The sequence below is a fragment of the Solanum tuberosum genome, unplaced genomic scaffold, assembly GCF_000226075.1.
Source record: "Solanum tuberosum cultivar DM 1-3 516 R44 unplaced genomic scaffold, SolTub_3.0 scf00158, whole genome shotgun sequence".
NCBI classification, from domain to species: domain Eukaryota; kingdom Viridiplantae; phylum Streptophyta; class Magnoliopsida; order Solanales; family Solanaceae; genus Solanum; species Solanum tuberosum.
The window spans coordinates 1,072,655-1,098,566 of record NW_006239083.1 but is presented as its reverse complement, the minus strand read 5'-3'; the positions used below and the strand labels follow the sequence as shown (position 1 = coordinate 1,098,566).

Genomic DNA, 25,912 nt, shown 5'->3' with positions numbered 1-25,912 from the left:
AACAACAAGATCCAATAAATCCAAAAAAAAGTGATGAATTATCAAGTTTTGTTGGACATATTTGACGAGGAAGACAAGAGGGAAATACTTCAGGTTACTTTACACGGGCAATCCATCTCTTTTGATTCTTACATATACAAAATGAAGTTTGAGGTTGATAACTCATATTCTTGGATTTTATATTTTTGCATTACTTAAGTATCCTCATTTGTAGTATCATCACAAAATGTATTATAAACTCTATGATGATCATAGAATATCTACTTTTCTCTAGCTTTTATTTTTCTTCATGCTTGTTAATTAGTAGACGTTCGTTACCTCATTAAGATTAGTAAGGTAAGGCCTATCCCCCCTTGCTTTTACTTTTTTCTTTGAGATCCTTTTCTCTTTATTAATAAAACTATCCCTAAGCACACCTTGCATAGCGGAATTGCTTAAATTTTTTTGGATATCCTTTCTTATATATAGTAGTACTACCTTTTTAATTTACTTAAAAAGCTTTGATGGTTAATAGTTATACTTATAAATGTAAAAATGGTCAAAATTTATTCTTTACTTCGAGAAAAAATCAATTTTATTCTTCATTATGCTATTAATTTAAAATTACACTACCATTACTTGAATAATTCAAATATAAATGTAAAAGGTGAACACTTGATCCAATATAATAGCAGACATTTTGAAGAAACAAATATTACGTGGCATGTCATCTCAATGTCCCAACCCATTTTAGCCTCCCCTCCACTTGTTCTTCCGCCATTAATGTTTCTATTCTTATAACAATCACTAATATTGTGTGATTAAAAAGGGTGAAGTGTTGTGCTCAAATGAGATGAATATTATTTATCTAGATGAAAATAATTAGTGATGGAAGAACAAGTAAAAGGAAGAGGTAAAATGCGTTTTTAGGATATTGAGGTAGGATGTCATGTAGTGTTCATCTCATCATTTTTTTTAAAAAAAAGAAGAAGATGAAGGTGTTTATGTAATTGGTAATCTTTCTTTTGGTTGATTGTCTATTTTTGGTCTCAATAAGGAGTTTTTTGAGCTTGAAAGATTCAAATATTAAATTCCCAATAGTTTTCAACCATACCCACGTGTAGAGTCTTGAAATATAGAGGTATCTTCTTGATTCTTTCATCTTTTCGCTTAAAGCTTGTGCTTTTTTTTCTCTTTCTTCTTCTATGATTGATTTAGTCCATTAAGAGCATATTTTGTGACTATCTGTTGAGGCAGAATATCAATTCAAAGGATAGTTGATGTAGGATGGTCTTTGTCTGATGTTTTTAATCTTCTAGTTTTTCAGAAACACGAAGCTTTTTCCAAGCTTCATATCCAAGTAGAAATAAATCATCTATGCTTTTATCATGTGGGGAAAATGGGAAGAGGATTTGTGTCACTACCGCTTTTGGAAATTTTGAGCAGAGGAATCATTCTTCCACTAAAATCTTTATTGATAAATTCCTCTTTGAGGTATTCAAGCGTCTACCCAGTGGCAGTGAGACAAGTGCTTATGCTTGTGTTTCTAAGCGATGGCTCACACTTTTAAGCAGTGTTCACAAGGATGAGATCACAGAATCTAAGAGATATCTTGCCAGGTCCCTTGTTGGTAGGAAAGTCACAATTGCCAGACTTGCTGCTATTGCCATTAGAACTTCAAAACATGGAGGTTTAGCAAAGATATCTATTCGGGGAAACAACGTTTGTCGTGGTGTGACTGATGTTGGTTTCAAGGATATTTCTCGAGGTTTCCCTACTCTCAGAGAACTTTCCTTGTGGAATGTGTCTTCTTTTGGTGATGAAAGTTTATTTGATATTGTCCATGGATGTCATTTGTTAGAGAAACTTGATCTTTTCCAATGCCCAAGAAATAGAGGTATTCTTGATTCTTTCATGTTTTCGCATAAAGCTTGTGCCTTTATCTTATTTTTTATTTCCCTTTTAAACTTTTGGGGTTCTACATTTTGCACTAAAATTGGTTCTTGATTGTGTAGTGAAGATGCTTTGCCTTTTTTTCTTTTCTTTCTTCTTCTGTGATTGATTTAGTCCATTACACACCCAATTTCTACTGTAAGACATAATCCACGGGGAGCCTCAGAATTAGTCTGGATGCCTCGAAACCTAAACAAAGGTTTGTTCTAGACCAAACTAAACATTTTAGGACTAACTGCGCTGAAAGAATTCTCATTCGAGCTTGTTTACTCAAAATATTGACTAAAGTCAAACTTAGGCCTTAACTTGAAAGTTAAAACGCTTAATCACATTGACTCACACTGAAAGCCTCGGGACTTGTGTCAACTTTGCCACTAGCCTAAAATGACCCTTCAGGACATGATGGAAACGTCAGAATTGGATTCTGAGGTCATCTTCCTAAACTTCTAATAAAAATTGACAGTTCAAGGTTCAAAAGCTCCAAAATACTAAAACTCGTATAATTTTTTTTAAAAATGATGTTGATATTATATTTCGAAATGATTTCCGTTACACCATCAATATGTGTAAAGCTTTCATAGCAAAATTTATTTACTTCTGTACTTCCATCCAATTGATGTAGCCTATTTTTTAGGTCCGGGTGGTTCTACATGTCTGGAGCATAGGAGTCCTGATGCGGTGAATGAGAGTCGAATGATGAATTCATCTAGGACACACACTTGTGATCCTACTCTTGTTCCTTCCCGGAAGTAAGTACCCTTCATCGTGTACAATTATTACTAATTTGAATTCAACACATGCCTATTTTTTGATGGCCCATCATTGCTAGTATTCAACTGTCTGATTAACCTACTCTTTGGAATTTCCCTATTGATAAGTACGGAAACATATATAATACATTTTTTCAACAATGTAATGTTGGTCCATGAGGAGATGGCCTAGTGGTTAAGGCATATGACTAACAACTTGGACATTCTAGGTTTGAATACCAGCTAAAACACATGGTGTGTCCATCTAATCTAGCCTTACTGGGCAGCATTACCTTGTCAATATGTGCTTGTGGGATGGATAAGTTGTCCAATGAATTATTTGGGGTACATGCAAGTTGGTAGGGACACCATTAGTATTGCTAAAATAATGAGTAGCCACTCAAAATATATATGACATAATGATAATCTGAGTGTGTACTGCTTAGTCAGATGATAATTGATCTAATCTCTCTTCCTCTTTGCATTTCAGGGGGAGTTTTAACATATTAGGTGCTTTAAAATTTGTACCTGGGATGCTCAATAGTTGTATTTGGGCTCATCCTCCTCCTTATTTTTTTAGTTTACTTGAAAATTCTAAGAGACATTGATCTTTTTACACAAGGGGTTGTTCCTCTAGAAAGAAATTGCTAGTTAGATTATCAGTTTTGCTTTCCTTTTTGAATATTTATTGCATGTTGTGGCATTTAATTCTCATAAATACTGTTGTATCTTTTATGCATACATAGTCCTCTTCTTGTTTTAAAAATATTCAGCTTTTTCTCTTCCTTTTAGATATTGCATGCTGGGCTATTATGTTGATGTACCAGTGAATTGGTGTTGTGAAGAATGTGATATTGGCAAAGGGATAATGTCTTCATCAAGCGGACTAGAAATTGTGCATTATGAGGGATCCAAGTTACATGCCTCTGAAAAGATTTGTCAGAGTATTATGCAACCAAAGAAACATAGTAAGTTTCCTGGTGGACATCGTTTTAACTGGGAAAAAGAGGTACGGACCGGGAAATTGAGATATCTACCTGTTGAAGAAGCACTTGATTTGTCATCAAGCATCAAGAAATATGGATCTCCGCTGATAGATACGGTCTCCTCAAGAGTTGTGTCAACCAAATCCATGGCAACTATGACGAGAGGGATTTTTAGCAAGCCTAGAGCTCAAATTTCAAACTCTTTTCGTGAGAAGAGAAAAATGCAGCTGCCTTTAGGATCAACAGGATATACGAAACCTCAAAATCTTCAAATTGCCGAAAACACTAAACAGAGCAAAAAAACAGTACAATTATCTAAAGGTTAAGTGTTCACCAATATATTTTGTATTAATTACTTGATTTGATTTATCCTCTTCTTATACCTTAATTATTCTTCAGAAATTTCATTTTCTAGCATATACTCTAAATAGTTTTTAAAAATAAAATGATGTTGATATATCTAGAGTTGATATTATCTTTCAAAATAATTTCCGTTACACCATCAATATCTATAAAGCTTTCATAGCAAAAATTATTTACTTATGTACTTCCATCCAATTAATGTAGCCTCTTTTTTAGGTCCGAATGGTTCTACTAGTCTGGAGCATAGGAGTCCTGATGTTATGAATAAGAGTCGAATGACGAATTCATCTATGACACACCCTTGTGATTATGTTCTAGTTCCTTCCCAGAAGTAAGTATCCTTCATAGTATACAATTATTACTAATTCAAATTCAGCTCATGTATGTTTCTAGATGGCCCATCTTTGCTAGTAGTCAGCTGACTAATTAACCTAATCTTTGTAATTTTCTTATTGATAAGTACGGAAACATATATAATACATTTTGTCAACAACATAATGTTGGTCCACGAGGAGATGGCCATGTGGTTAAGGCATAAGACTAACAACTTCGACATTCTAGGTCTGAATCCCAGCTACAACACATGGTGCGCCCATCTGATCTAGCCTTACTGGGAAGCATTAACGTGTCAATATGTGTTTGTGGGATGGACTAGTTGCCCAATGAATTAGTTGGGGTACATGCAAGTTGGTTGGGACACCATTAGTATTGCTAAAATAATGAGTAGGGCACTGAAGAATATATGACATAATGATAATCTGAATGTGTACTGCTTAGTCAGATGATAATTGATCTAATCTCTCTTCCTCTTTGCATTTCAGGGGAAGTTCTGACATCTTAGGTGCTTTGGAATTTTTACCTAGGATGCTCAATAGTTGTATCAAGGCTCATCCTCCTTCTAGAGCTAGACGTAAGGTGTATGAGTTCTCAGGTCTTTTTCCTGATACTCTTAAATTTGAACTTGTTCCCTGTGGGGATATTTGGGAAAGTCTATTTAACAATCATATTCCGAGTAAAGAAGATATAGGACTATATTTTTTTTGCAAGTGAGAAAGAAAGGTCAGCTTCTGCCTTATATATCTATCCGTAAAGGGGCAATGGGTTGCAAAGTAGAAGTACCCCCTTGCCCATGAACATTTTTACTAGAAATTGATTCTCAGTTCCCATTATATGTAGGTCTGAGAGATATATTGCTCTAGTGGAGTTCATGCGTAGCAAGGATTTGGTGATGAGAACGCTTATAAATGATGTTGAGCTCCATATACTTGCATCCATAGCCATGTGCACTGATTCTCAAAGTACATCTATAATTTCTATGTTCTTTTCTCATTTTTGATGAATTTTTAGGTAATAATATATTTACCTGTATATGCAGAAGATTATGCCTTTTTAAAGTGGGTTACTTGTTTGGTTTCATTTGTTCATCAAGTTTTTTGCTCTATAACAGATTGTCCAAAACAAGATGGTAACAACAGCTAGAGTGTGTCTAATGATATAACATTTAAGTAAAAAACAACAAACTTAAATAGAATACTTGGAATGCACTGGTGGATATGCTCACGGCAGGAAAAATGTGAATTACGTGGGAATTTTCCTAGGGATTGGTATGAAAATCCGCAGGAACCTTATTTTCCTGCAAATTTTCATATTAATCTCCAGGAAAATTCCCATGTAATATATTTTGAGGGAAAAGGAGAACTTGATTTTGCTGATTATGATTTAGCTTTCTGTATCTGATAACATTTTGCCTCCACATATCATTCTGTTCATATGGTAATCTTAATTCCAATCAAGTATCTGTCAACTTCTAAATTTCTTGTGTTTTCTATGTGAACTTGCAGAAAAAAAATGTAAAATTTGCGGTGACACAGGTTTTGACAAAGAAATTACTACATGTTATCAGTGTGACAATGTTGACGTACATCCGTAAGTTCTCTCTCTCTTTTCGTAGCATGAAAAGGTGGACAATCAGTTAGAAAATCCAAAAGTCATGTCTCTCTTTCAAGCTTCATCACCTTGTGTCATATCTATATGTTCTTTGTAAATCTCAAACATTGGCCCAATCCCAAACCCCTTTTTTTAGTTTACTTGACATTTCTAAGAGAGATGTTGATCTTTTACACAAAGGGTTGCTCCTGTTGAAGGAAATTGCTAGTTAGATTATCAGTTTTGCTTTCCTTTTTGATTTTTTTTTCATGTTGTGGCATTTAATTCTCATAAATACTGCCTATATCTTTTATGCATACATAGTCCTCTTCTTGTTTTAAATATTATGTGTTTTTCTCTTCCTTTAAGATATTGCATGCTGGGCTGTTGTGTTGATGCACCAGTGGATTGGTGTTGTGAAGAATGTGATATTAGGAAAGGGATAATGTCTTCATCAAATGGACTAGGAAATATGCATTATGAGGGATCCAAGTTACATGCATTTGAAAAGATTTGTCAGAGTACTGTGCAACCAAAGAAACATAGTAAATTTCCTCGTGCACATCGTATTAACGGGGAAAAGGAGGTACAGACCGGGAAAATGAGATATCTATCAGTTGAAGAAGCACTTGGTCTTTCATCAAGCATCAAGAAATATGGATCTACGCTGATAAATACGATCTCCTCAAGAGTTGTGTCAACCAAATCCATAGCAACCATGACTCGAGGGATTTTTGGCAAGCCTACAGCTCAAATTTCAAACTCTTTTCGTGAGAAAAGCAAAGTGCAGCTGCCTTTAGCATCAACAGGATATACTAAACCTCAAAATCTTTGAATTGCCAAAAATACTGAACATAGCAAAAAAAATGTTCAATTATCTAAGGTTAAGTGTTCACCACAATATTTTGTATTAATTACTTGATTTGATTTGTCCTCTTCTTATACCTTTATACTTCAGAAATTTCATTTTCTAGCATATACTCTAAATAAAAAAAATTCTTTTAATGATGTTGATATATCTAGAGTTGTTATTATCTTTCAAAATAATTTCCGTTACACCATCAACATCTATAAAGCTCTCATAGAAAAATTTCTTTACTTATGTACTTCCATCAAATTGATATAGCCTATTTTTTTAGGTCCGGGTGGTTCTACCAGTCTTGAGCATACGAGTCCTGATGATTTGAATAAGAGTCGAATAATGAATTCATCTATGACACACCCTTGTGATCCTTCTCTAGTTCCTTCCCGAAAGTAAGTACCCTTCATTGTGTACAGTTAGTACTAATTCAAATTTAGCTCATGTCTGTTTTTGGATGGCCCATCTTTGCTAGTAATCAGCTGACTGATTAACTACTCTTTGTAATTTCCTTATTGATAAATACGAAAACATATATAATACACTTTTTCAACAACATAATGTTCGTCCATGATGAGATGGCATAGTGGTTAAGGCTTAGGACTAACAACTTGGACATTCTAGGTTTGAATCCCAGCTACAACACATTGTGCGCCCATCTGATTTAGACTTACTGGGAACCATTAGCGTGTCAATATGTGTTTGTGGGATGGACTAGTTGCCCAATGAATTAGTTGGGGTACATGCAAGTTGGTTGGGACGCCATTAGTATCGCTAAAATAATGAGTAGGGCACTGAAGAATATATGATATAATGATAATCTGAATGTGTACTGCTTAGTCAGATGATAATTGATCTAATCTCTCTTCTTCTTTGCATTTCAGGGGAAGTTCTGACATCTTAGGTGCTTTGGAATTTGTACCTAGGATGCTCAATAGTTGTATCCTGGCTCATCCTCCTTCTAGAGTTAGATGTAAGGTGTATGAGTTCTCAGGTCATTTGCCTGATACTCTTAAATTTGAACTTGTTCCCCGTGGGGATACTTGGGAAAGTCTATTTAACAATCATATTCCGAGTAAAGAAGATATAGGACTGTATTTTTTAGCAAGTGAGAAAGAAAGGTCAGCTTCTACCTTATATATCTATCCGTAAATGGGCAATGGGTTGCGAAGTAGAAGTCCCCCTTGCCCAGGAAGGTTTTTACTAGAAACTGATTCTCATTTCCCATTATATGTAGGTCTGAGAGATATATTGCTCTAGTGGAGTTCATGCGTAGCAAGGATTTGGTGATGAGAACGCTTATTAATGATGTTGAGCTCCTTATACTTACATCCACAACCATGTGCACTGATTCTCAAAGTACGTCTATAATTTCTATATTTTTTCCTCATTTTCAATGAATTTTTAGGTAATAATACATTTACTTGTGTATGCAGAAGATTATGACTTTTTAAAGTGAGGATACTTGTTTGGTTTCATTTGTTCATCAAGGTTTTTGCTCTATAACAGATTGTCCAAAAGAAGATGTTAACAACAACTAGGGTGTGTCTAATGGGATAACATTTAAGTAAAAAATAACAAACTTAAATAGAATACTTGGAATGAACTGGTGGATATGCTTCTGCTAGATATTATGAGAGAAAAAGAGAACTTGATTTTACTGATTATGATTTAGCTTTCTGTATCTGATAACATTTTGTCTCCACATATCATTATGTTCATATGGTAATCTTAATTCCAATCAAGTGTTTGTCAACTTCTAAATTTCTTGTGATTTCTATGTGAACTTGCAGAAAAAATGTGAAATTTGCGGTGACACAAGTTTTGAAAAAGCAATTACGTGCATCAGTAAGTTTTCTCTCTCTCTCTCTTTCTCTTTTTGTAGCATGAAAAGGTGGAAAATTAGTTAGAAAATCTGAAAGTCATGTCTCTCTTTCAAGCTTCATCACTTTGTGTCATATCTATATGTTCTTTGTAAATCTCAAACATTGGCCCAATCCCAAACCCTTTTTTTTTTAAGTTTACTTGACATTTCTAAGAGAGATGTTGATCTTTTTACAGAAGGGGTTGCTTCTCTCGAAGGAAATTGCTAGTTAGATTATCAGTTTTGCTTTCCTTTTTGATTTTTTTTTCATGTTGTGGCATTTAATTCTCATAAATACTGCCTATATCTTTTATGCATACATAGTCCTCTTCTTGTTTTAAATATTCTGTTTTTTTTCTCTTCCTTTAAGATATTACATGTTGGGTTGTTGTGTTGATGCACCAGTGGATTGGTGTTGTGAAGAATCTGATATTAGCAAAGGGATAATGTCTACATCAAGTGGACTAGAAAATGTGCATTATGAGGGATCCAAGTTACATGCATTTGAAAAGATTTGTCAGAGTACTGTGCAGCCAAAGAAACATAGTAAGTTTCCTCGTGCATATCGTATTAATGGGGAAAAGAAGGTACATACCGGGAAAATGAGATATCTACCTGTTGAAGAAGCACTTGGTCTTTCATCAAGCATCAAGAAATATGGATCTACGCTGATAAATACGGTATCCTCAAGAGTTGTGTCAACCAAATCCATAGCAACCATGACTCGAGGGATTTTTGGCAAGCCTAGAGCTCAAATTTCAAACTCTTTTTGTGAGAAGAGCAAAGTGCAGCTTCCTTTAGCATCAACAGGATATACTAAACCTCAAAATCTTCGAATTGCCAAAAACATTGAACATAGCAAAAAAATGTTCAATTATCTAAAGGTTAAGTGTTCACCACAATATTTTGTATTAATTACTTGATTTGATTTGTCCTCTTCTTATACTTTTATTCTTCAGAAATTTCATTTTCTAGCATATACTCTGAATAGTTTTTAAAAAAAATGATGTTGACATATCTAGAGTTGTTATTATCTTTCAAAATAATTTCCGTTACACCATCAACATCTATAAAGCTTTCATAGAAAAAATTCTTTACTTCTGTACTTCCATCAAATTGATGTAGTCTATTTTTTAGGTTTGGGTGGTTCTACCAGTCTTGAGCATACGATCCTGATGATTTGAATAAGAGTCGAATAATGAATTCATCTACGACTTACCCTTGTGATCCTTCTCTAGTTCCTTCCCGGAAGTAAGTACCCTTAATCGTGTACAATTATTACTAATTCAAATTTAGCTCATGTCTGTTTCTGGATGGCCCATCTTTGCTAGTAGTCAGCTGACTGATTAACTACTCTTTGTAATTTCCTTATTGATAAATATGAAAACATATATAATACATTTTTTCAACAACATAATGTTGGTCCATAAGGATATGGCCTAGTGGTTAAGGCATAAGACTAACAACTTGGACATTCTAGTTTTGAATCCCAGCTACAACACATTGTGCGCCCATCTGATCTAGCTTTATTGTGTCAATATGTACTTGTGAGATGGACAAGTTGCCCAATGAATTAGTTGGGGTACATGCAATTTGATTGGAACGCCATTAGTATTGCTAAAATAATGAGTAGGGCACTGAAGAATATATGGCATAATGATAATCTGAATGTGTACCGCTTAGTTAGATGATAAATGATCTAATCTCTCTTTCTTTTTTTACATTTCAGGGGAAGTTTTGACATCTTAGGTGCTTTGGAAATTTTACCTGGGATGCTCAATAGTTGTATCCAGGCTCATCCTTCTTCTAGAGTTAGACGTAAGGTGTATGAGTTCTCAGGTCTTGTGCCTGATACTCTTAAATTTGAACTTGTTCCCCGTGGGGATATTTGGGAAAGTATATTTAACAACCATATTCCGAGTAAAGAAGATATAGGACTGTATTTTTTTGCAAGTGAGAAAAAAAGGTCAGCTTCTGCCTTATATATCTATCCGTAAAGGGGCAAGGGATTGCAAAGTAGAAGTCCCCCCTTGCAAAGGAACGTTTTTACTAGAAATTGATTCTCATTTCCCATTATATGTAGGTCTGAGAGATATATTGCTCTAGTGAAGTTCATGCGTAGCAAAGAATTGGTGATGAGAATGATTATAAATGACGTTGAGCTCTTTATACTTGCATCCACAGCCCTGTGCAGTGATTTTCAAAGTACGTCTATAATTTCTATGTTTTTCTCATTTTCAATGATTTTTTAGGTTGTACATTTACCTGTGTATGCAGATTATTATGCCTTTGGAAAGTGGGGATACTTGTTTGGTTTCATTTGTGCACATTTTCAATGATTTTTTAGGTTGTACATTTACCTGTGTATGCAGATTATTATGCCTTTTGAAAGTGGGGATACTAGTTTGGTTTCATTTGTGCATCAAGGTTTTTGCTCTATAACGGATTATCCAAAAGAAGATGTTAACGGCAGCTAGAGTGTGTCTAATGGTATAACATTTAAGTAAAATAACAAACTTAAATAGAATATTTGGAATGCGCTGGTGGATATGTTTCTGTTATATATTATGAAAGAAGACGAGAACTTGATTTTGCTGGTTATAATTTAGCTTTCCGTATTTGATGACATTTTGTCTCCACATATCATTTTGTTCATATGGTAATCTTAATTCCAATTAAGGGTCTGTCAACTTCTAAATTTCTTATGTTTTCTATGTGTACTTGCAGAAAAAAATTGTGAAATTTGCGGTGATACAGGTTTTGAAAAAGCAATTCTACATGTTATCAGTGTAACAATGTTGACGTGCATCGGTAATTATCTCTCCCTCCTTCTTTTTCTCTCTCTGTCTTTTCTTAGCATGAAAAGGTAGACAATCAGTTAGAAAATCTGAAAGCCATGACTCTCTATCAAGCTTCATCACCTTGTGTCAAATCTATATGTTCTTTGTAAACCTCAAACATTGGCCCAATCCCAAACCCTCTTTTATTTAGTTTACTTGCCATTTCTAAGAGAGAAGTTGATCCTTTTACACAAGGGGTTGTTCCACTTGAAGGAAATTGCTAGTTAGATTATCAGTTTTGCTTTCTTTTTTGAATTTTTTTTTGCATGTTGTGGGATTTAATTCTCATAAATACTGCTTGTATCTTTTATGCATACATAATCCTCTTCTTGTTTTAAAAAAATTCTGCTTTTTTCTCTTCTTTTCAGATATTGCATGCTGGGATATTATGTTGATGCACCAATGGATTGGTGTTGTGAAGAATGTGATATTGACAAAGGGATAATGTCTTCATCAAGTGGACTAGAAAATGTGCATTATGAGGGATCCAAGTTACATCCTTGTGAAAAGATTTGTCAGAGTACTGTGCAACCAAAGAAACATAGTAAGTTTCCTGATGGACATCGTATTAACTGGGAAAAGGTGGTACAGACCTGGAAAATGAGATATCTACCTGTTGAAGAAGCACTTGGTCTGTCATTAAGCATCAAGAAATATGGATCTCCGCTGATAAATACGGTCTCCTCAAAAGTTGTGTCAACCAAATCCATGGCAACCGTGACTCGAGGGATTTTTACCAAGCCTAGAGCTCAAAATTCTTCCTGATGAATGCCTTTTTGAGATTTTCAAACGTCTTTCCAGTGGTCAAAAGAGAAGTGCTAGTGCTTGTGTTCCCAAGTGATGGCTTACACTTTTAAGCAACATTCGCAAGGATGAGATTGCAAAATTTAATGGATATCTTAACATGTCCTTTGTTGGTAGGAAAGCCATAGATGTAACACTTGCTGCTATTGCTGTTGGAACTGCAAACTGTGGAGGTTTAGCAAAGTTATCCATTCAGGGAAATAACCTTTATCGTGGTGTGACTGATGTTGGTCTCAAGGCTATCGCTCAAGGTTGCCCTACTCTCAAAGAACTTTCCTTATCGAATGTGTCATTTGTTGGTGATGAAGGCTTGTCTGAGATTGCTCATGGTTGTCATCTATTAGAGAAGCTTGATCTTTTCCAATGCCCAAGAATTACTAATAAGTCCTTGTTAGGTATAGCAAAGAATTGTCTCAATCTCAACTCTGTCAACGAATGATTGTTCATATATTGAGAATGAGTCTCTCAAAATTATGGGTCAATATTGCCTGAACCTTAAGCTTGTTGGATTAAAAATGTCCTTGAGTAGGCAATGCTACCATTGATGTAATACATAGACTATGTCACAAATTAATTCATCTAGAGCTGAATGGGCTTCTTCGTATAACGTCAGTGTTAAGCTTGTGATGATTTGTTCATGTCCGAGTCTTATGTATTTGTCTTTTTATAATAGTAATATCCAGTGAATTTAATTTCAAAATTTCTAATTATAATATCTAGCAATGTCTAATCTTTGCGACTAAAAAATCATTTTTATTTACTAGATAAAGAAGAAAACTTAATTGGTTATTATAAATCTCTTAATACAAGTAATAGTACTATCTAAGAATGATAACTTTTTAGCTTGCCTTGTATGTGACAGTGAAAGTCGGATCAAAGCACCACAAGTGCTATGAAGAGAGGTGATTTACAATAAATTAGACCATCAACGTAAATTTTGTCAATTCATGGTAAAGTTTATCAATACATTTAGCTTAATTAAAATAATGAAAATTTGTATAGGTGATTTCAACTTATACAAGGATTGGGTTTTATTTAGAGTGAGTTAAGTTCTGAACAAATTTATTTATTTATTTTTTACAGCTATCATATCATTAAATTGGTATCGAAAAATTATATTTTCAATTAAAAAGGAATGCGAGGATAACTAATTAATCAACTATATAAATCATTTGGATTGGTTGCGCTCTATTTAGGTCTATATATTAAATTAAAGATTCACCTTAAATTGTTCATTTTTTATAGGATAAATTTCTTAAATGATCACTAGCTTAATTGAATAGTAAAATCACTTATTTATTGTCATATCAATAATATCACACCAATAGGAAAACAATTTCAACACTAATCTCAACTTATTCAATTCCAAATCATCTATTAGTATTTTTAAGAAACTTATTTTCCATAGAATATTTTTCTCCGTACCAAAAACATTTCTCTAATATTATGACTGTTCTTATAGGCTACTAAAATATTTCCAACAAAAAGCAATTTGCTATTAGCTATTCAATTTGGTCCAATCATTTTAATATGTCAATCAATCTATTTGGAAAACCTACCAATTCTATAGGAGGAAAAAGCCATAATTGTGGTTCCTATTGAAAGGAATAATTGTCTTTTTATTAAGAACGGTGTTCGATTCAACTTGTGCACACCTAGATAGCCTGTGGGAACTTGCTACATCCTACGAGCACAGTCGAGTTGAAAGAAATCACCTAGGGTGGTGGCTAGCTCTGACATCATAGTTTCAACCCAAGGAGAACCACACCCCAAAAAAACACTATTGAGGTGGGAGAGACCGACCCCGAGGCTATATAAACCCCACATCAACACTTTGCAGTATCAATATGGGACTTGCAATGGACCATAACACAAAAGTTCATACTAGAAAACAGCTCCAATAAAGTACATGGTCTTTTTACTTTTTATAACAGAGAAATCGCAAAGGTCCAGAGGGGCACGATTCGAAACTCAGAGGATAAGGTGACTACACTACACTGACTCGAGGGAGGAAAAGATTCATAATACCTGAACAAAGCTAGAGCATCATGTAATGTATATGTAATTTATAAATACACCTTAATAAACAAGCAACAACCATTTGGTTCAACAGAACAGTTTCAGCAGCCAGTATTGTCCCCAGTTTTCTGCAACTGCAAAGTACTCAACTAGTAGAAAAGACAAAAATTCTTAAGGATTTCTGGCTACTCAACATTTAGATAACAGAGGCAAGCAGTCTGCATATTTCTGATGACCACACTCAGCAATCTTGAAAGAAGATAGACCACTACAAATTCAACCGTGCTGCGCTGACTATAGACAAAATGGTGATGTTTGACCAGTACAATATCAAGTGCATTCATTTCTCATCTTATTCATACCTTTGCAATACTTCAGGCAAAGAGCGAATGAAGATTGCTCCATGAGTATATATTCGACTTCAGTGGTTGCTTCTAATGCTCGATTGTGACGTGTTCCTGCACCAGATTAGTCTCTATTCGAGCTTTAACACCAGTCTCAGTCTGGCTCGGTTCAACAACTGATACAATCTCACACTCTTGACCATCTGCGTCAAATTCAGTAGCTTGCTTGTGTTGGTTATTTGATTGAGAAGAAACTTCACTTGTTTCCTTGGGTAAAGCATTCAGCAGAGATGCAGCTTCAGTTGATTCCTTGGATGAGCTAGACTTGCGAATGGAAAGCTTTCTTGTTTCATTGGATAAGTTGGTTTTCTCAGATGGCAGCTTAGGAAGTGACTTCCTTTGAGGCTTCTTAACAATGAGAGGAGAATGCCCTTTGACAGGGTTACTTTGGGATGCATTTTCGTCCAAGCTTAACCTACCTGGGCGCATGACACTCTCATTGATTCTTTCTTTGGTGGGCGAGCTCTTTCTCCTCCCAAGTTTGGGGGATTTAGCTCTGGTTGGTGGAATCTAGCATCATAAGATAGTGACAGAAGGTGTTAATTAAACACCGGGATAACTTGTAAATTTCAAAATAAACAGGAAGAATAAACTACTTTAGGAGGGGCTTCAGCTGTACATAAACAAAACTAGCAAGTAAGAAAGCAAATATTAGAAAATTTCTTTAGATAAAACGCACAAGAGCATGACATACCAGCATCCTAGCATGACCAGCAAAGGTAAGGCATCAAATTCAGGTTAAGATAGATATATTTTACAAATGTATAGGGCAGCCTGGCACACTAAGCTCCCGTTATGTGGGGGTCCAGACCTACACAGCCTTATCCTGCATTTCTACAAGAGGTTGTTTCCACAGCTCGAACCCGTGACCTCTTGATCATGTGGCAGAAACTTTACTAGTTACGCCAAGACTCCCCTTCATTTTAGATATGTATAGATACAAAATATACATGCACATGATAAATAGGGGCAGATGTAGACATATATACCAGAATTTCCCTTCAGAACAGATAATTTTTGCTCAACACTTTGGAGAGATTGACACAAGATAGAAGTATTTCCGCATACTATCTAGTTTCCCAACTCCATTTCTTTGCCAACTGAATAGTGAAGTGCCTGAAGGGAGCTCCTAAATCATCTCATACCACCTACTTATAAAAGCTAGCTTTGACCATAACTTGCCTGCTTGACCCATTAACATTTCCTGATCTTAAGTAGAGTAGATGGAGGAACTATAATTTATGATTGTTATGGTGATTAAGGACGGCATGTAGTGTTTATAGCACAAAAGAGAGTGCTTTCAAGAAATAATAAATAATGATCCAAAGCTAAGAGAAATTTTACCTAGTCTTAGATTTACTGAATCAGGAATATATCTAGCCTATGATGAACTGTCAAGAACCACATGTGTACTCTTCACATTTCTATCATGCTTAACCACTTTGCATCTCACTGAGTTTGCTTACAATAAGAGTCACTAATCCAGTATTAAGATAGCACCTTATGAGGCTCTGTACAGGATGCATTGTAAATCTCTCACTGCTGGTTTGGGCCAAGGGAGAGGAGGCTCTTGGGACCAAATTGAGTACATGAATCCTTGAAAAAGGTTCAGTTCATTAGGAAAGGACTAAAAACAGATCAAATGGGTAAAAGTCGTACACTGACAAAAGAATTAGAGAGTTTGATATCATGCTTGGTACAACGAGTGTTTGTGAAGGTATCATCCATGAAGGGTATCACGATGTAAGAAAAGAAAGGAGAGATATGCCCGAGATTCATGGATCCTAAGCATCATTGAGTGTGTGTGTAGGTGCAATCGTGTACCTGTAGACACTACCGCTAGAATTTACAACTTTACACCCAGTCTTTCATGCATCGCCTATTAAGTGTATACATGATCCCATGCACATCATATTAGCTGCCTTTGGCCCAGCTAAGTCAGCAAAGTAGCACTTAAAATATGAACATCGTCCCTCTTACAAAACCAGACCTTAGTAGCCTTTGTCCCAACTGTCTGCAAACTAGCACTTAAAACAACGGTCCCATCTGTGTCAGCAAAAGGTCAGCCCTTCAGTGCTAAAGATCTATCAGGTCCAACCATCCAACAATTTCACTAACAAATAAGAGCCATAACAATTTCACAATGTTGAGATGGCACACTAACGAGAGAGGATTGATTCCAAGACTAACTTTTCCACAATTTAACTTGCATATAGTGTCCCTTTTAAAGTGAACAGGTAATGAAGTTGACCTTGTCTGATACTTATCCAGGAAAAAAGTAAAAGGTTGACCTGATTTCCAGTATCATGTATTTCTACACCGGACTCATATCCTTTTCTATTGCTACTTAAGCACCAAAATCACATCTTACACACCTATTCTATCAATTCAGGTACTGTATCATCAGATTTTATTCTTGTTGATTTTTTCCTCAAAGATCAGCCACATCAATTATGCATCAAAAAGTAGAGCTTCACATATAATACTGGAACTTCACCAAGAGACAAGTTTATTATGCACTTCTTTTTCCCGATCATGCTAAGCACTTAAAATATCACAAGAAATGATGATGAAATTCCACTAGCTAACAATAAAGTCAATCTTCACATAAATGTATCAATTGCAATGCTCCATTTGTGGTAAAAAAATTCAAGAAAATGAACACCCAACTCTACAAAGCTATATCCAGTTTAACTATTGATCTATGACTTTTTTAGGAGCTCAGTAGTACTGCAATTTCACATAAATATATCAAGGGCGATCGCCAATAGTGGTTTAAAGTCAAGACACTGAACCTCCCAACTCTACCAAGCTATATCCAGTTTAACAATTGTTAGCTAAGGGTATCTTTTCAGAGCTCAGTAGTACTGCAATTCCTTTCTTCATAGTTCATCATATTTAGACAGAACATGCAGTTTCAGTGTCAAGTTGAAAGCATTCAAAAGATCAGCAAAAGGATGAACTTGAACCTAACTCGTTTACTATATTTTACTAGAGCTTCAAAAAACAAAAACAAAAAATAAACAGTGCTCCACATTACATTACCTGACACCAAATATATTTTTAAAAAATCAGGATAAAGCAAATGATATTTATCAATTCTGGTAACAAAATCATTTTGAGCCAAAGAACCACTAAATATTCAATATACTATGTCTAAGAACAGCAAAAGGCATTTCATACCATACAAGATTGTATTTCTCGGCATTATAACATACAACACAGCAAAAAATTACCTTCTTCAACTCCATCTTTGGAGGTGCAGGTTCCTGATAAAAGCTTGGCATGGGTGTTGCTTTAAATTTTAAGCTCTTCCTTAACATTTTGATCTCAGCTTCCTGTGTTTCCTGTTAGAGAAATGAAAGAAAATAAAATGGGAATGCTACAAGATAACCCTACAACAAGAAATTTTCTACACCAAGAGATCCAGAAGCAGAAGTGTCACAACACCTTAGTCTTGGCTTGCATATTACTTTTCTCAACTTCCTTTGCCTGGGTTTTTTCTTCAAGCTTGGAGTAAAACTGTCCAAATAACAAGACAAATGTTCTTAGATTGACTTCACGGTGCAAGACTATCAAGCATATATTATAAGCTTCAGTGATGCAAGCAGAGGGCTAACCTCTTTCCTTTTCTCAGCTCTTTCATCACACTTGAAACTGATATTGTAGGTTGGAAGAGTACCTACTTTGCGAGTTTTGGCATCTGATGCAGCAGTAGGACTGCTAGGAAGTGATTTAAGGATAAACTGAAAGACTTTTATTATGCTAATAAAAATAAGAATTCCAAATCTAAGGAGTGAAGGGAAAAAAAAAGATTTGACACATTTAGGATACGAAGATGATTCTGCACTTCCATCAGCTTTATTAGGGAGCACTTTCTTCAAAGGCATCAGTTTTGTTTTTCCCTGCAGTAACGAAATTATAGTTCACAAACCACTGGGGAAAAGTTATCATTGATTGTTTGGCACGTTTTGAAAGCATTCTCAGTACAATTATCATAGGACTCCTCCAAGTAATAGGTAAGAAACTACAAGAGAAATCGGACATACTTAAGGCCTTCAGACTGAGCAGCACTCGGAGAAGCTGATGCTGCTACTTCAGCATGACCAGGTTGCTGCTAGAAGACAGCAGAAAAGGAATATGATATTGATGACAATAAACAGATGCATATGAAGCTGCAATATTGAAATTCAGATTGCTGTTACTCTGGACTGCAGGTCATAAATTAGACCCAAGACATTTACCTTAGCACGATCAACATTTAGATGAGCCAATGCAGGTTTTGAATAATACTCAACAGTTTTCTTGTCACTGAATGATTTACCCTTTGCATCAAGGGAAGATGGCTGCTTAGGACGCGGTTTGGAGGCAAGGGTACCATTTGATGCCTCTTTTCCATCTTTGCTTTTCTTGGCTACGCCATTTTTGGGGCCTGAATTCTTAGCATTCCTTGCCCTAGGTGGAGTCTTTTGCTCTTTACTGTTCGTTGCATCATCAGATTCTTTTGCTTCATGTTCCTGCAAGTAAATAAGCAATTACCTAAATGTGGTGTTCAAAATGTCCTTAGAAAGTAAAAACTGGATAAACTCCCTTACCTCGGAACTGACACCAGCATTGCTTTCTACAGTAATTGTAGTTTCATTACTGACCTCTTGGACAGAAGATCCAACTGTTTCACTATCAGTCAATACGACAGTGCTCTGGAAACTCCTCTCTAGTTCTTCATTACTGGGACTTGCATGAGGCATCCCATTGGATATGCCAGCAACAACTTCTGGAAGTTGGTGGACTCCATTTCCAAAGCCCAACCCATTTCCAGAAACAGCTATGTTATTGACAACATCCATCATGCTCTATAATGTTTCAAAATTTGCAACCACAATTCTACATGTCAACCACACAAACAGAAAATGCCTCATGAGTCATGATTAAAACAGGTGTTTTTAAAGTATAATCAAACCCCAATAGTAGGGTCTAAAGAAATGCAATCTCATACTAAAAAACAACCAATCCAGCAGAAAACAAATTGTATATAGAGGATTACCAAAGCAATGCTACAACCACAAAAAGCTCAACTTTCAAAAAATTCATACTTTAGAACACTACAGACTCTCATCTAATACTTCAATCACTTTGTTCTTCAAACAAACTAACAACACACAAATCAAAACTCGGGCTTTGCATCAAGTCAATACCATTTCTACTGAGCTGAGAAACAAGGTTAAATCACCCTAAAAATCAAACATTTCCATCAATTACAATCCAATTCCAATTATGATGTGGATCTTGGGTATCCATTCCACTCTATTCAAGTTCATCTATGCAAAGTCTCAGCAAATGACCACAAACAAAGAACTCAAAAACCCAAATCCAAATACAGTACCAGAAGACGACAAAATCAGTAGACCGACACTTACTCTACTTAGATCTCCAACCGCAATAAAAAGATCCAATCTTTTTCTCAATCCAAGATTCACCACAGCAAATCCAAAACCCCAAAACAGCAAAACCCATTTTCACAAAGCTAAATACCCACAAGATATACATAATGTACCAATATTTTATAAACACAAACCACAACAAATGCAGTTGCTAGCTACTAAATGCAATTTACTTACCTAAACAACCATAAAAAGATCACAAGCCCATGAAATCCACAAGGGATCTGAAAGAATCTTGACACAGAAAGCCAAACACTTGCAAAACAAACAAGAATCTTGAAATCTTAGAAACAATTTATGAAAATGCTTTAAAGATGGTGTTTTCTTGAACTTGAAAGTGAAAAGTTGAGAACTTTGAAGATGGGGTTTCTCTATTTCACAAAATTCTCAACTCAAAAATAGAGAAGGGGGGGACAGTTTTGCTCATGTGTGTGTGTTGGGGATGGTTTTTTTTTTTTTTCCAATTTATTTTAGTAGTTGTATGTGACAGAAGTATTCAAATCTATACCAGGTCACTGTCTCAAAAGAAAAAAAATCACCTTAAATTTAAGGATAGGGAGGAACAGACATGTACCAGCCCCATGATCATGCTTACCTGGTAATATCAGTGGCTCACAATTGAAGATTATTCCTTTTTTTTATATATTGGATTTAATTAATTAATTGATTTTACCTTTTTTGTGGAATTTATATTCCGTTCATTTTATTATCCAAAAAAGACAGCTTTGGTTGAGACCAAAGTCACAATTTTAACGAGGACAGCGGTAACCCCAAGTCGCACAAATTTGAAAAATTGAAGAAGCAAATAGTTTTTTTTATTTGAAATTATTTTGAAGTTGAATTTCAAGTTTGAAAAGGTGCTTTAGACTTACTTTTCAAGTGAGTTTTTCTCATGAAAATTTTTATTTTATTTTAAGTTAAATGTGTATTTAACCATAACTTAATTTTTAAATAGTATTTTTCATTTAAATAAATATCATATTTTTCATGTTCAAACTTCAAAAACCTATTCATGATTTTCTCCTGTCACAATTTTCATGCTAAATCGATCCAAAATAATTCGTCATAACCTTCATTAATAGATGAGTTTGAACTCTTCTATGTAATATTTATTTTGTTGAGATGACTCTTCGTTTATGATTGGAGAGAAATCAGAAATAAAAAAAAAAACTACAAATAAAGGTTTTTCCACTGCGAATCAATGAGAAATTTGTGTTATAGAACCTGATTTTTCCACGCATTTTTTATTAAAGCATTTCACTGAGAAAATGAATGGTGAAAAACAGATTCTCATTGAAATAGTGAACAGTTCTGTAATTTTTCCATATGAAAAATTACTATTTTTTCTATTCTCACTAAAAAAATAAATATATTTTTAGCACAAATTTTGCAATGATTCTACAAATGTTCATCAAGTGCTAATACTTAAATTGCTGATAGATTAATACTCTTGTTTTTGCTCATAGACTTATGTATTGATTATTTCTGTGAGAACAAGTCCGAAAAAGTCTATAGACTAGCATGTACATAATTTACACTTTTTTGGTTGAATAAAGACTTTTTTCATTTAGCTAAGAAAAAAAAAACTTTCATATCCTAAAATTACTTATGTTTCAAAAATCTTTTCCTATTTTATCCATATACTTTGTGTATGAAGGTATACCGGTTAACATAAAAAGCTATACATATATATAGTTGATTTTGAATATGTTATTAGTTCAAAAATGTTTATTTATATAGCTTAAAAAATCCTACTAATTAATATTTTACCCATCAAAAACAGTAATTTTTCAATTTAATCACAAAGTCAAAATGAACGGGACATAAGGAAAACAACAGCATCATAATTTTGCACGGGAAATCAATTTCAAAATAATATTTCTAAGAAAAGAAAGATGCAAACATCAAAGTCAACAATTTTTTGACAAAATTGAGTTAATATTCTTCACTCAAATCCTATAAATATGGCAAAATTAGAATAAAAGATATTCTTGATAGGTATTATAAAGTTGTTTTACTTTTCTGAATGAGTAAATTTTAGGTTTAGCAAATATAAAATTCATATTTGTATGTTATAGCTATAGTTTGTATACTTGCGGTCCATAGCAAACTTTATGTTTGCTATGACTATTAATCTGTATATTTCGGTATACATATACATACAAAATATGTATTTGGGTCTATTTGTATATTTCGGTATACAAATGAGTCATGCATTTGTATATTTTGGTATACAAATGAGTCTTGCATTTGTATATTTCGATATACAAATGGGTCCTGCATTTATATATTTCGGTCTATTTGTATATTTTGGTATACAAATGGGATGGCAAAAAACATGGAATGTTTACTGCGAATTACAAATAAAAGAAACTATGGCTATAACATTTAATTTGAATTAATGGTTTATTATTTCATACAATTTTCCCTTTTTGAAATGTGCATTTTTAATAGATGAGTTTCCTATATATATAGAGAGAGAGAGTTTTTCTATATCTATTATTTTTTACTTTAAAAGGTTTCAAAAGTAATTTCCGTATCTTACTTATCAATTATTTTTTATAAAATAAACTAAATAATGAGAGGAATAATGAAAGTGTGGCGGATTTTTAATTTTATTTGTTAAAAGGGATGGGGATATGGAATATTACCCCTCTAATTATTGATCATGAAAACCAAAAGTACGAAGTTTTTACGAATATCGTGAAATGCATATTTGATAAAAAGACTAATATATAAATAAAATATCATAAATTATTAAAATATTTGACAAAAAGTTAATCTATCAAGTCTAATTAAAAAATGATTTGTAATGTGAATTCAATATTACTAAAACAAATGAAACTGAAAATGTAACATATGTTATAAATTCAAAACAAAATATTTAACATAATACTCTTATCACAAATTTCAACATAGCATACATAAATATGATTTATTTTTTTTATTTTAAAAAAAAAAAAGCGTAACTCTATAACCTTACTTAAGAATAAATCTATTTTAATTTAAAAATTAAAATACTAATAAAATTATGCTAATGAGAATATAAGCATGGCATAAAGAAATAGATAATACGAAAAACTGCATAGAATCACGTGAAGTAAGGTTGAAAATGAGAAGAAAATGAAATATAATAATATAAAATAAACTTTTAGAAATTTTTAGAATAATAATAAAATAAAAAAACTTAAAATAATAATTAAAAAAAAAACAAAAAAAAAATTAAAAAGTAATCAGCTGGTAGTTACACGATGTAAATTTAGGGGTGTGCACTATTCAGATTAAACCGAATAACCAAACTAAATCAAACCGAATTTTTATTTGGATTGGTTTTTTGGTTTTTCGGTTTTTCGGATTAACAAATTACTTTGTTTGATTTTTTGGTTTGGTTTTGGATTTTAAAAAATAAAAACCGAAAAAAATCGAATTATATATATATAATGTTTAGGCTTAGAATTAAGTTGGAGTTAACCACTTTTGTCCCTTTTTGGTTATTGCCTTTCATGATGATTTCGTTTATATTTTATGTTTGAATTACATCTATAATAGGTATACTTATAAGTATTGTGTTTTAAGTTTTACTTATGATTTATATTAGAAAGTATATTTAAGGGATTAAATATTATTACTTTGGTTATATATGTTATTAATTATTGACATAACCGAATAACCAAACCGAAAAAAGCCAAATCGAATAGAGGAAAACCAAACCAAATCAAATTTATTTTGGATCGGATTGGGTTACACTTTTACAAAACCAAAAACCAAAAATCCAAACCGAATAGTGTCAAACCAAACCAAAAAACCGAATGCACACCCCTAGATGTAATTACCAGCAATTCACAACCTCTCTCTGTGAATTGGAGAATGTAATTACCCCCTGTCAATTACATGCTAACCAATAATTACATGTCCAACCAAACAGGACAGACAGTGTAATTACACCCAATTACACCAAATTCAATTACCAGGGTGGCTTTCCAAACAGGCCCAAGTGTTTAGTATAAATATTAGGTGTAAAAAAAATCTTACATACCAATTTTTGCTGATTTGGAATTACACGTGGCAAGAAAATGCTATGCTGGACATATTAGATAGATTCTTTCTTACACATGTGACCTCATTATAGGATAGTTGCTTAAAATGGACGAAAACTTTTAGATTATTATAGTGGCGTGGCCATATAAATCAGGGCGGAGCTAGCATATCGATTACAGATTCGATAAAACTCACTATAGATCATGTCTTTATAATATAAAATTACTCAAGATGTATAAATAATTTCTCAAAGATCTTTATAATTTTTTATCTAAAATTCATAAATTTAAAATTTTAAGTCCATCTCTCGCAATAATTTAGTCATCAAATGAGAAATGGTCTTGGAGTCAATGACACAAAGAGCATGAACAAAGAAAATAAGTTTATTGAAGTGGCCCTAATCTTTCATAAACTTATGATTTATTATTAGACAAACTCAATTATAGAGGAATTTTCCTAGTAGTGGCCACTTGGTAAAGCAATTTTAACATAGATGGCAACTGTGAATATGATGTTTGATTAGGTTAATCACACTTAATCAATTAGCTATAGAAACTTACTTTAGCTTTTCCTTGAAAATACATAAGAGGATTGTTCGCGATAAAAATAATTACTCCTTTTTCAATTTTATCCTCGGTGGTAATTATTTTTGAAGATTATAAAACTCTAGTTATGGAGTAGTGACACATAAATAAAGTAAAAATCTAACTAAAAGATGTTATATTTTAAAGACATAAATAAAAGTAAAATAAAAGAACATTTCTTAATTAATATATTTTTTAAAGTACATATAAGAAAATAAAATACGATAAATAATTTAAAACGGAAGGAGCAACTTATTTTCTGAGGCTGCAAACATTCTTCAACACTCCACGTGCGGCATGTTCCCAGAGTTGAGTATGAAAATAATTTTGGGTCAATCGATCATTAAATTAATTAATGTGCCAAACCTATATCCTTCGTTTCAAGTGCAAAATTCAAATACACGTTCCATTATTATTATTATTAGGGGGTATTGCTCTTTAACTATAGATCAGATCAAATAGAAAGAAACTTAATTCCGCGGTGGGTGGGGCTGATGCAATTAAGGTTAATATGGTGTTTATTGAAGTTGATGAGCTTGTAGTACAAGATTAGAAACAACGGACACTGCATGATGTATCTTAAATATTTCTTTAATTCTATTTTTAACGACGATGGACATGAGACTCTATTAAAAACAAAAGTTTTATCACAAATTAGTGAAAATTTTGTATTAATCATTTTTTATCGAATTAGCTCGTTGGGAAAATATATGGTAAGAAATTGAATTCTCACTGAAAATACTGAAAAACTTTCTATTTTTTTAATATGAAAATAGTGATATTCTTTTTCTTACCAATTCAATCAAACATATTTGTAGAAACAGCCAATGAACATTTTTTGATGGAAAGTTTTAGTGAAAAAATAATGATTTTGTAGTGTGGGTGAGGACAATGGTAGTTAGGGTTTGTGCGAGAGAGAATATATATATAAAAAAAAAGAGAAGATCTCCAAAATTCCTAATATGGTTTGTAAATAAATAATTTTAGTTATGATAAATATAAGAGCAAATTTTAGGAATAACAAACATAAAAATCATAGTACTGATTTATAACTATAGTTTTGCTATTTTGCTATGGAGCATCTGATTTGTATAAATCACAGA

General features: G+C 33.5%; 2 protein-coding genes across 11 annotated transcripts; one reads left to right on the top strand and one right to left on the bottom strand.

Moving 5' to 3' along the window:
• The first annotated feature begins 745 nt into the window (after nt 1-745).
• On the top strand, nt 746-12,927 carry LOC107061697 (uncharacterized). 4 transcript variants are annotated; one of them, XM_015311433.1, is made up of 20 exons: nt 746-1,120; nt 1,299-1,876; nt 2,567-2,681; nt 3,474-3,988; nt 4,247-4,361; nt 4,852-5,089; nt 5,207-5,328; nt 5,872-5,956; nt 6,326-6,839; nt 7,096-7,210; nt 7,700-7,936; nt 8,053-8,174; nt 8,609-8,663; nt 9,050-9,563; nt 9,817-9,930; nt 10,409-10,645; nt 10,763-10,884; nt 11,052-11,169; nt 11,407-11,490; nt 11,888-12,926. In XM_015311433.1, the coding sequence occupies exons 2-6, from the start codon at nt 1,357-1,359 to the stop codon at nt 5,078-5,080; spliced, it is 1,494 nt and encodes a 497-aa protein (XP_015166919.1). In that variant the 5' UTR covers nt 746-1,120; nt 1,299-1,356; the 3' UTR covers nt 5,081-5,089; nt 5,207-5,328; nt 5,872-5,956; nt 6,326-6,839; nt 7,096-7,210; nt 7,700-7,936; nt 8,053-8,174; nt 8,609-8,663; nt 9,050-9,563; nt 9,817-9,930; nt 10,409-10,645; nt 10,763-10,884; nt 11,052-11,169; nt 11,407-11,490; nt 11,888-12,926. The 4 variants fall into 4 exon arrangements, with proteins under 4 accessions (XP_015166919.1, XP_015166920.1, XP_015166921.1 ...); XM_015311434.1 differs by lacking the exon at nt 11,052-11,169 and having other exon boundaries at nt 1,307-1,876; nt 11,888-12,927; XM_015311435.1 differs by lacking the exon at nt 11,052-11,169 and having other exon boundaries at nt 9,085-9,563; nt 11,888-12,927.
• Nucleotides 12,928-14,321: 1,394 nt separating this feature from the next.
• On the bottom strand, nt 14,322-20,690 carry LOC102586966 (protein WVD2-like 1). Of its 7 annotated transcripts, XM_006353626.2 has the most exons (8): nt 19,342-19,587; nt 18,991-19,263; nt 18,796-18,863; nt 18,581-18,651; nt 18,367-18,469; nt 18,197-18,268; nt 17,983-18,093; nt 14,322-15,256 (listed from the first exon to the last, which is right to left on the bottom strand). In XM_006353626.2, exons 4-8 carry the CDS (start codon nt 18,634-18,636, stop codon nt 14,777-14,779), a joined length of 822 nt encoding a protein of 273 aa, XP_006353688.1. In that variant the 5' UTR covers nt 18,637-18,651; nt 18,796-18,863; nt 18,991-19,263; nt 19,342-19,587; the 3' UTR covers nt 14,322-14,776. The 7 variants fall into 7 exon arrangements, with proteins under 7 accessions (XP_006353688.1, XP_015166915.1, XP_015166917.1 ...); XM_015311429.1 differs by lacking the exons at nt 18,991-19,263; nt 19,342-19,587 and having other exon boundaries at nt 18,367-18,466; XM_015311431.1 differs by lacking the exons at nt 14,322-15,256; nt 17,983-18,093; nt 18,197-18,268 and adding an exon at nt 20,365-20,683 and having other exon boundaries at nt 18,375-18,466; nt 19,342-19,630.
• Between the last annotated feature and the right edge of the window lie 5,222 nt (nt 20,691-25,912).